Source organism: Arachis stenosperma, chromosome 3, assembly GCF_014773155.1.
Source record: "Arachis stenosperma cultivar V10309 chromosome 3, arast.V10309.gnm1.PFL2, whole genome shotgun sequence".
In the NCBI taxonomy this organism is placed as follows: Eukaryota; Viridiplantae; Streptophyta; class Magnoliopsida; order Fabales; family Fabaceae; genus Arachis; species Arachis stenosperma.
The window spans coordinates 58,784,330-58,795,417 of NC_080379.1; the positions used below are offsets into that span (position 1 = coordinate 58,784,330).

General features: G+C 37.7%; 1 protein-coding gene across 1 annotated transcript; it reads right to left on the reverse strand.

Annotated features, from left to right (window-relative positions):
• Positions 1-8,618: 8,618 nt before the first annotated feature.
• On the reverse strand, positions 8,619-10,461 carry LOC130966165 (uncharacterized). Its single transcript, XM_057890934.1, has 4 exons — positions 9,874-10,461; positions 9,708-9,765; positions 8,813-9,279; positions 8,619-8,708 (listed from the first exon to the last, which is right to left on the reverse strand). The coding sequence occupies exons 1-4, from the start codon at positions 10,459-10,461 to the stop codon at positions 8,619-8,621; spliced, it is 1,203 nt and encodes a 400-aa protein (XP_057746917.1).
• Between the last annotated feature and the right edge of the window lie 627 nt (positions 10,462-11,088).

Below are 11,088 nucleotides of genomic sequence, written 5' to 3' on the forward strand. Positions count from 1 at the left end.
TTGTGAGTGTGGTGGTTCAAAGCTGTGTTGATAAGGTGGTTTGTAGGCATATGATGGGGCTTGTTGGTAGCCACAGGGGGGTCCACTATATCTATTGCCTTGACATGCATTCTAGAAGGGTCGTGGTCCATGGTATCTTGGAGGGTGTTGTTGCCTAAAGGGTTGATCAGATCCTTTTGGCACCATCCATCTTTGATTGCCTTGACCTTGATGCATGTTCCTGTTATAGCTTCCATTCATTTAAACAAAATTAGAACCACTCTCAAAGCGAGAGGGGTGAGAATTCATAGTAGCTACTAGAACAAAAAGGGAACACAAAAACAAATAAACAAGTAAAAGAAAAATATTTACAATAACCAATAATAAGGCACACGTTTGCAATTCCCCAACAACGGCGCCATTTTGATGATTGGATTTCTATCGGTAAAGAAATTCACAAATATAATCGCATTGTAAGTATAGTTTCTAAACCAACAGAGAATTCTTTCGTACAAAAGTTTGTTTGTCACTTAAGTAAAACCCAATGCAATTTATAAACCAAAGTATTCAAACCTCGGGTCGTCTTCTCAAGGAATTGCAGGGAGGTGTGTTTTATTATTGGTTATGGAAAAAGGTATATTTTGGGGTTTTCAAAAGGGTTGAACAAGTAATTTAATTGACAAGAAAAATAAATTAATAATTAATAAAAATCTCTTAGCAAGGTTTGAGAACTAGAATTCCTATCCTAATTATCCTATCAGGTGTGATGAAAATTGGGTTTTAATCCCACTTAGTTATCCCTTATTAAATAAAGGAAAGTCAAGTGGACTAATTAAATTAATCCTCAAGTCCTAGTCAACTTTTAGAGCGATCCAAATCAATTAGCAATTGCCAATTTCAACCACTGCTGAGTTTGATAACTAAAGTGTTACCAATTAATTAACCAAAGCCAAAAGGGAAGAAAATCTACTCGAATGAAAATAATTTGGATAAAGTGAAAGCATCAATAACATAAATTAGAGAAAGCAATCATAAATCTGAAATATCTCAAATTGTATTAAATAGAAAATTAATCTAAACATAAAGAGTTCATAAACTAAATTGAGAAAATAAATAAAAGGAACATTGAACCTGTGATTGAAGAAGATGAAATCTTAATCTTAATCTTAATCCTAATCCTAAGAGAGAGAAGAGAACTTCTCTCTCTAAAAACTACATCTAATCCTAGAATTGTGTATATTATGAATCAATGATTATGAATTAATGGATTCTCCCACTTTATAGCCTCTAATCTGTGTTTTCTGGGCCTGGAATTGGACCAAAAAGGGTCCAGAAATCGCTGGGATGATTTCTGCAATTTTCTGCACGTGGGGTTCGTCATGCGTTCGCGTAGGCCACGCATCCAAGTCCTTTGGAGTTTTGCTCTTCCGCGCGTCTACGTCAATTACGCGTTCACGTCAATTGCGTTCTGCTCAAGGCATGCGTCCGCGTCGTCCATGCGCTCGCGTCGATGCTTTTTGCGCTAAGCACGCATCCGCGTCATCCACGCGTTCGCGTCGCTGCTTTTCTTCAAAAACTCCATTTTGTGCGTTCCTTCCATTTTTGTATGTTTCCTTTCTATCCTCTAAGCCATTCCTGCCCTATAAAGCCTGAAAGTACTCAACACACAGATCACGACATCAAATGGTAATAAAGGATAATTAAATTTAATATTTCTAAGGCATAGGAAACATGTTTTCACATATGTCATATCATAAGGAAGGGATTGTAAAACCATGCAAATTCATATGAATAAGTGGGTGAAGAATTGATAAAATCATTCAATTGAGCATAAGATAAATCATAAAATAGTGGTTTATTAGAATGATTAGGAGGTGTGTCCCTGAAAATGAAATGAGAGATATATTGTGGCATTGTCATGGTTCGGCCTATGGTGGACACTTTGGGCTAGAAAGAATAGCTGCTAAAATGCTGCAGAGTGAATTCTATTGGCCAACCATTTTCAGGGATGCCAGAGAGTTCGTTCACCAATGTAATGAATGCCAAAGAGCTGGAGGATTGACAAGAAGGAATGAGATGCCTCAGAACTACATCCTGGAAGTGGAGCTATTTGATCTTTGGGGCATTGATTTCATGGGCCCGTTCCCTCCCTCTTACTCTTTCAAATACATTTTAGTAGCAGTAGAGTATGTCTCAAAATGGGTGAAGCCGTAGCCACAACCATATGTAATGCACAGATTGTCCTTCAATTCCTTAAGAAGCACATTTTCACTAGATATGGAGTGTCCAAGGGTCTTGTCAGTGATGGTGGTAGTCATTTTTGCAACAAGCAAATGGAGAAACTCCTTCACAAATATGGATTGATTCATAAAGTAGCCACACCATACCACCCTCAAACTAATGGCCAGGTTGAGTTAGCAAATATGGAGTTGAAGAAGATCTTAGAGAAAACAGTAGGAAGTACAAGAAAAGATTGGGCCAGGAAGTTAGAAGATGCACTCTGGGCATATAGGACAGCATTCAAAACTCCTATTGAAAAGTCCCCTTTTCAGCTGTTATATGGCAAATCTTGTCACCTCCCTGTAGAGCTTGAGCATAAAGCTTTCTGGGCCACTAAACACCTCAACCTTGATTCTCAAGCAGTAGAGGAGAAGAGGCTACTGCAACTAAATGAGTTGGATGAGTTTAGGCTAGAAGCTTATGAAAACGCTAAGATATACAAAGAAAAAGCTAAAAGGTGGCATGACAAAAAGATCTCAAGGAAGGAGTTCAAACCAGGACAGCAAGTACTCTTATATAACTCCAGGCTCAAAGTCTTCCCTGGCAAGCTCAAATCCAAATGGACTGGTCCTTACTTGGTGACAAAGGTTTTCCCTTATGGAAGCCTTGAATTGCTAGATGAAGCAACAAAGAGCCATTTCACAGCAAACGGTCACAGGACAAAGCATTACTTGGGAGGCCAATGGGATAAAAAAAAAGGAGGTTCAGAACCTGAACTAAACAAGAATTTAGGATGTCAAGCTAATGACAATAAAAGAGTGCTTGTTGGGAGGCAACCCAACTTGAGGTAATCTCTTTTTATAGCTATTTCAATAAAAAGATTGAGTGATCTTATCTGTATTACAAGGAGCTAAGTTTGGTGTTGCAAACCAAAACAATTTAAGGGAGAATGAAGAATGCTAAGTTTGGTGTTCCACCAAAATCTCATTTAAAAAACACATTCTCACCTTCTGCATAAAAAGTTTCTAGCTCCAAGTAATCAGAAAGACTACTTAATCATTGTCTGTTTTCTAGTTTTTAATTTTATGACCTTCAGCAAAGGCAAAAGGTTTCATATATATATATATATATATATATATATATATATATATATTTGTATGTGTGTGTGTGTGTGTGTGTGTGTGTGTGTGTGTGTGTGTGCATCAAAAACGTTGGCAAGAAATTAAGTTTGGTGTTCATACACAAAAAATAAGCTCAAAAGCCTACAAGCAAATCTTGCATACTAACCAGTTGCCTAAGGGCTTGTGAGACAAGCAACTTCTAAGGATTATGCAGGAAAACATCCAATATATGAAGGGAATTTGCATCATCATCCAAAGGAGGAACAACAGAGAGAAATAATGATGACAGAAGGAAAAGCTGAGAGACATTCCCAACAGATTGTATTGACACTTTATCCTTGTTGCTGTGAAGTATTTTTACTTGGGAATTCCTTTATGTTTTGCTGAAATGTTCAATTAGGTGTGAGTGGAATGTGCCACGCACATAATATATAAGGTCCTGGGAATGCCAGAGGCAATCCTAGAACGCCGACACTCAGATATAAAGCTTAAAGTATTAAGCAGAAACCATAAAAGGGTGATCTTCTAAGAATATTTAAGCCTAGCTTAAACCTGACCTTAATACTAGGTCTTTTTCCACCATTTCCTCCGTTCCTCCATCTTCGATTAGTTTACACAGACAAATAAGCAAACAAGGAAAACACAAGTAACTTACAAGAAATACAGATAATAAGTACAACAATTAGCATGCTATAATCACGTAGACATTCCCAAATAGTTTACAAATGAGCAATTCAAATAATATGCACATAATGCATGCCTGTCCTATGGATGTTGACATCAACTGTCAGTTATCCGACATGTCCTCAAACTCAAAAATACACCATGGGGAGAATCCTCATGCTTAATAATTTCCATGGGAAGAGTCCCAAGCTGACATGGGGAGAAGATATAACACCCCCAAGCTGACTTGGGAAAAATAATACCCCAAGCTGACATGGGGAAAACAATACCCTAAGATCAATGTTATCCACGAAAAAAATTCCCGGCTGACATAGGGAAGACAGCACCCCAAGCTCAAATATACTCAACCTTTAGCTCCTGTATGCATCTCTGGCATATTCGCAACATTACCGCACTTCCTCAATAAATCATAATTACTCACTCATTAATCATATCTCAGTTAATTAACATCATCCAATGTCTCATACATCATTCTCATCATCTTATCACTTCGAGTACCAATTCCTCCAATCGTTAATTATCTTGCTTCAATTCTAAGCTACCTTTCCTTCCTAACTTGATCTCCAAGTTACTCCAATTTCCTAATTCCAACTTATTACTATGCTAATCATTATAACCTAGAGCTAAAAGGGTGAAAACAGAGGCTTGAAGATTCGGAATTAAGTTTTAAAGCACAAAAAGGGGCCACGCGTACGCATAAGCGACGCGTACGCATGGAAGTGCATTTCTGAAATGTCATGCATATGCGTAAGCCACGCGTACGTGTGGGTACGCGTTTGGACCAAGACGCATACACATAGCCATCTTCACGTACGCATGCAACCCAGGCAGAATCGACTGGTCACGTAAGGGAGGTTCGCGTACGCAGAAATCCCAAGCCACGCGTACGCAAGGGCCTTGGGTACGCGTGGGGCACACGTACGCGTGGGTTGTACATTTCATAGAAAATTTTAACCAAGTTTGAAAAGCAATAGAATTTTCATTTTGAGTTCTAAACTTCCGACGTGTATAACCTTTTTATTTTAAATCATTTTTCATCCGTTCTTTGAACAGCGTAAATTTCACGAACTCAATTCTTATATAAAACAAGTTTGAAACCATTTAGAAGTCCGAAAGCCAAGTTATGACTCGTCGAAGTTCGGCCAAAAACTAATTTTTCTCAAAAAGCTTCCAACCTCAATTTTCACTAAACCAAACACAAATCATACTTTCAACATATACATCCAACATAGTCACATACTATTTATTCTATCAAAGTCATCCATAACCTGCTTCAATCAATTATACATCCATAAGTACATAATCTCATAACTAAATTTTATAACTTTAATTACAACAATCACAACACACTACCACAATTTAAAATCATTTATTCTCCAAAATCACAAGAATCATTAGTTCATCACTTAGTAGTCCAACTTCAAAATCAACCATTAAAGCAAAACTCAACATTTAGCATAAAACACTAATCAATTTACATTCTCATTCATTCATCAATTCCTATCTTATACTCAACTAGCCTAAGTCTTCATAGAAAATTATATATTATATACATGAAACCTAAACCATACCTTGGCTAATTTCCATGTATTTCCCGAGACAACTCACCAATGGCCCAAACACAACCCAAGGTTCTAGGACTCACCAAAGCATAAGTGTTCAACCTCTATCAAGATTCCAATGTTCACAATTTTAATCTCTAATTACATATGCACAACCTAATAGATATATACAACACATATACACCCAAATTAAATACCCAATACATAAAATCAATAAATTAACTAGGGTTGAGGATCCTTACCATACCCATGGACCAAACGGACCAAATCTAATAAGTTCTGCAAGCTAGATTGAACCTAAAGTACCAAAACCCACAAAATCTCAACACCACTTACATAATTTTCAAAAATCATAGGGATTGAGAGGCTAAGATGAGAAATGAGACTTGCCTATGAAGTTGTTCGGATAGAATCGCAGAGCTCGTTGCGGTGGTCGCATGGTCGTAAACGGTGCGGCGATCGAAGGTTGGAGTGGAGAGATATGGAGGTTTGAAGTGGAGGTTAGGGTTTGAAAGCTCTCTTCCCCCTTCCCTAATGTTTGCTGCATGAATGATGAGAAGGGAGGAAGGGGAAGCTGAATTCACTTAGGGGCATTGAACTGAATTGGGCCTTGGGCCCATTTTGGGCCCGATTTAACCGGTTCGGCCCGTTCGGCCTAATCTTGGGCCGATATCTTTGAAATTAGTGTTAAAATTCTCGTTTTAATTAGCTCTATCCTATTTTACTATTGAATTTGAATTTCTATTTTTCTTTATTAAAATTTAATTTATTGACTAATTATTCGCTAATTTAGCGGGGTTTACATATACTATTTCTAAACTCATGTCAAAAATACATGTTAAGAATAAGGTTGGACATGCTGACAGGTGACGATATTTAGGTGTGTCCAAGCGTGTCCATAAAAAATTTGTTATTTTTTATTAAGACATGATTGGATACAAAAAATACGCGTATCCGAGAAGTATCGATGAGTGTCGAGTTCGACACATGGACACCGCAAATCAAAAGAGTACATGTGCTTATCAATTGATGATGAAATGGTTATTTTGTCGTATATGTAAACGTAAGTTATGATGCAATGGTCATTTTAAAAAATTCAGTTACATTGTTTGTATGGTTTTTTTATTTAAATTAAATAATTATATTTTATTGATATACATAAATTATAAAATAATTATCTAAATAAATAACGTACTACATCTCGGGTATTGTGAGCCCAACACGAATATGGGTGTATTTTGGATACTAAGATCCCAGACTATGATGCATGGAGAATCTGACGGATAAAATCCAATTTTCAAAATTGCTACAACATATCCTAGGTACACTATAGATACATTAGATTCTCTATGCATAATAATTCGGAGTCTCAATATTTGGGATATGCCTATATTCACATTGAACTCACAGTATCCGAGATGTGGTACGATGTTTATTTAGATAATTATTTTACTGTTTATGTATATTGGGGGAAAATGAAGATGATGAAGCATGCAAGAATAAGCCACGGTCAAAGCAAAACTTAGATTCTTTATTTAAAAATGGTGATAATCTATCATTGTTAAAAGATGAGGTAGATGATGAACTACAAGATGATGCCTTGGAGAAGACAAACACATGTTAGAATAGTCAATAAGTTAAAGGGTAAAGTACTGATTTGGTCTCCTACGTTTGGGGTGAATTCTGTTTTAGTCCCCAACGTTTAAAGTGTTTTATTTACGTCCAAAATAGTTTTGATTTGCATCAATCAAGTCCTGCCGTTAAGTGGGAGTGAAATACTTAACGTTGTGTCTGATGTGGTAAACTGGGTACAGTGGTTGCAATTAACCGTTGGAAGCACAAAAAAAAAAAGAAAAAGGAAATCCGCTAAGAATGGCTCCTCAATCGTCTTCCCAAGGTTCGCATAGCAACACCAAGAATCGTAGGAGAAGGAGGACGTGCTTTTGTGGAGAGAGACCAGTGTTGTGGACATCATCTACAACGGAGAACCCAGGAAGAAGATTCTGGGAATGCGTCAACTATCAGATGAGTCTCCTCTTTTCTGTCTCTTGTTTCAAAATAGCATTGGGTGTTAGTGTTTGGAGGATCTGAACTGTTTGGTGTCTTCCTTTTAGTTTAGTTGAGAACAAATAGGAGAAGAATACGATTATTTTGCTTGGGTAGAGCCTAAAGGGCAAGACCCACAAATTCAAAGACTGAAGAATAAAGCAAGTGTGTTGAAACATGAACTGTAAAAGGCTGAAAGAAAATTTACATTGGCACTTGCTGTTGGAATTCTTGGATGGACAACGGCTGGGCTGCTGCTATATGATCGATTTAATTAAGGTTTAGGGGTTAGCAGTTATCTTTGTTTGCTTTGCTGTTGTTGTCCCTAGTTTGGAGGGAATGTCAAGTGTTTAAGGGATTGAAAAAATTGACATACAGTTAGGGTGATAACAGTGATGTGTTAGTTAAAACTTTTAGAAGTTGTATGTGTAAAGGCATGAGCTATAAACATTATAAAGTTTTTAAGTGAAATGAAAAACTATGAGTTCCTGTATTTTGACATACATTATTTGGCCCTGTAAAAGTTTAATTCAGTTTGATCTACCAATAAATAGAAGGCTTAAGTTGCCAATTCACATAACTATGCTACTGAAAATTTATTTAAATCATTAGATAATAGAGAAGTCTTAAAGTAGCTTCTCTTAACCATTACAATATCCAAACAAGCCTTAAATATAACCATGAAAAGATAACACAAAAGAGATCAACATGAAACTAGTAGTCTTAAAGTAGGCTATCTAAAGTATCACAAAGACATCAGCCCTTGGTCATTGCCACTTTCATTACAAAACAGAAGCTAAACACTAAAATCGACTATAAATTCATCCCAATGCTTTTCAGGCCCTAGGTGGTGTTTTTTCCATGAACTTTAGGGTCCTCCTTGATGGGCTAGTAATTGTTGCTGTCGATGGCTAGGGTTGGCTGGTGCTACTGCTGCATCTAGCTCTCTTGGAGGAGGTTTGTGACTCTTGGGTCCCTCCAACTTGTGTATTGCTCTTCCTCTTTGTTAAAGTTTTGTTATCTTTGCTGGGTTCTTGCTGGGGTTTGGAATCCCAGTTGTGCCAGCACTTTTCTTGGCTTGTAGAGCTGCATTATGCTATAAACAGTAGCAACAAATAGTGACATAAGGAGATTGGGTTCCAAAAATTGGGTTCATCAAACAATAAGGAATTGTATTCAACATGACAACAACAAATTTACCTTTTTTGCCAAGGCCTCCACCTTATGTTTTTTAGGGCAGGTTCTTTTGTTGTAACCAAGTGCAAAACAATAGGAGCATTTTTGTTGTTGTACATCCTTGGATAATTTAGCTAGTGGTCCATTGTTGCGTGACTCATCACTAGTCTTGTTCCTACTTAGTTTTGGGTGCCCTATTGGTTTCCTAAACACTGGTGGCAGCACATCATCATTCTCAGTCCGGGCCCAGAGATTTAGTCCATTCACTAGGTAGATTACATGTTGATAGTAGTCCACGTAGGTCTCTTTCTTATAGCACTTGTTCACATAGTTCTTAACATCTAAACACATTTTCCTAATGCAACTCATGGCATGCTCACATGGGTAACCTGTTAGTTGAAACTCTCTACAGGAGGACTCATGTAACTGTAAGTCCACAACAAATTTGTCTCTATTATCCTGACTGCTAGATACCTCATACTTGTCCCTACCTGCATAGATGGTCAACCACTCCCCACCCTTATCAAACTCTTTCAATTTTCTTGTTTATTTTTGGCAAAATTTCTACAGCATATGTAACTATACTTTGTGTGTTATTAGCCCACTATTCATCAGATAAACCCTAATATCTTATAACATAGACACTATGGGTTTCTCTCTAGCCTCTACAATAACAGAGTTAAAACACTCACACATGTTGTTTACAAGTGTATCAACTCTAGGAAAATAATTAAACCTGGACTTGCTCCAATACTTGGCAGGGATCTCCATGAGATGATTATAAGCTCCTTGATCAACCAGCTGAATCTCCTTCATCCTTCTCTCCCACTCCTAGACATATGTTGCCTTTGCAGCCTTCCACATCATTATTTTTAGCTGAACACCTGGGAAGCTTTTTCTGAAATTGTTATAAAAGTACCTAACATAAAACCTGTGATATATGCAGGTAGCAACTCATCAAAGGTAGGAGTCAATCCCTTGAAAGCAGAATTTAAAAACAGCATAAGTTAATAATAGCACAACATGAATTAAAGACAGAATCAATTACACAAGTTCAGGTGAGTACTCATTAGGTTGAGGGTTACCTTTTGTTGGTCGCTCATGAATGTACACCATCTGATCTTATCAACTCCCAAATCATCACACAGATTCAACAAAAACCATGTCCACGAGTCTTTTGTCTCTGCTTTAACAATAGCATAGGCAATTGGCGAAATCTGATCGTTGGGGTCCCATTCAATGGCTGTTAGAAGTTGACCCCCATATGGAGTCTTGATGAAGTATCCATCAAGGCCGATCATGGTTCTGCACACCATGAAACTCCGTTTGCAAGCATCCAAGAAGATATAGATCCTCTCAAATCGTGGTCTCATGTCATTACCAGGGATTGATGTCTCTAGTTGAAACTCAGGAGGTCTCTCCACTTGCATCCGAACAGTGGAACTCGGATTCGACCTCAATAACTCGGCAGCATAGTCATGAATCTTCCTATATTGCTCTCCATAAGTACCATTAATCTCATCCAAGGCTTGCTGCTTCACTTTGGCAGCTTTGGTCTTTGTGAGATCAACATTCCATTTGCTATGAGCCTTCCTTATCAAAGTTCTCAACTTGATTTTAGGGTTCTTACAAATCTTCTTCATAAAAGCCTTACTCAGCCACTTAGAACTCATGATATCAATCTTGGTTGCCTTACTGCATGTGTGTTTTTTATAACAGCTGGTCAACTGCCATGTATCCTCTCTTCATCTTATGGCAGTATGCAAACCACTCGCAACCCTCTTGGCAAGCAGCTTTGCACCTATGGCTATCACACTTTGAGAACCATATTCCTCTGCCATTGTGCATATCATAGCTAGTTACACAGTCCTTAAAAGCATCCCTATCTACATACATTATCCCAACCTTCCATTTATACTCCTTCATATTCTTCAAACTCTTATACAACAGGTACTTCCTCAACAAGGGATCCCCTTCATCATCACTTACAGGGACATCCCACAACTCCTCACTCTCATACCCATCATCTTCATCCCTTAGTCCAGTAGCCACCACTTGCTCCTTTTCCTTGTTAACACTGCCACTAAATTATCCTTGTACTCTCTCAGTTGAAACACTCTGTTTCATCTTTTGAGAATCTTTCATAGTTGTGATATCAACATCATAAAAACCATCATCACCATTCCAATCATCATCGATGTCATTAAATGCAACCTCCAGATCACTATCTCCAGAGTTATTTTCACTCCACTGTTCATCACTGTCTCCCTCATCATCATTCTCTAGCTGGCAGTCATCAT

Bases quoted from the DNA above. Each gene is read 5' to 3' on its own strand.
- LOC130966165 (XM_057890934.1), bottom strand. From the start codon at position 10,461: ATGAGTTCTAAGTGGCTGAGTAAGGCTTTTATGAAGAAGATTTGTAAG. The intron at 9,280-9,707 runs GTACTTTTATAA...CCATCTATGCAG, and splicing joins TATCACAGGTTTTATGTTAG to GTAGGGACAAGTATGAGGTA. The intron at 8,709-8,812 runs GTAAATTTGTTG...TACTGTTTATAG, and splicing joins TGGAGGCCTTGGCAAAAAAG to CATAATGCAGCTCTACAAGC.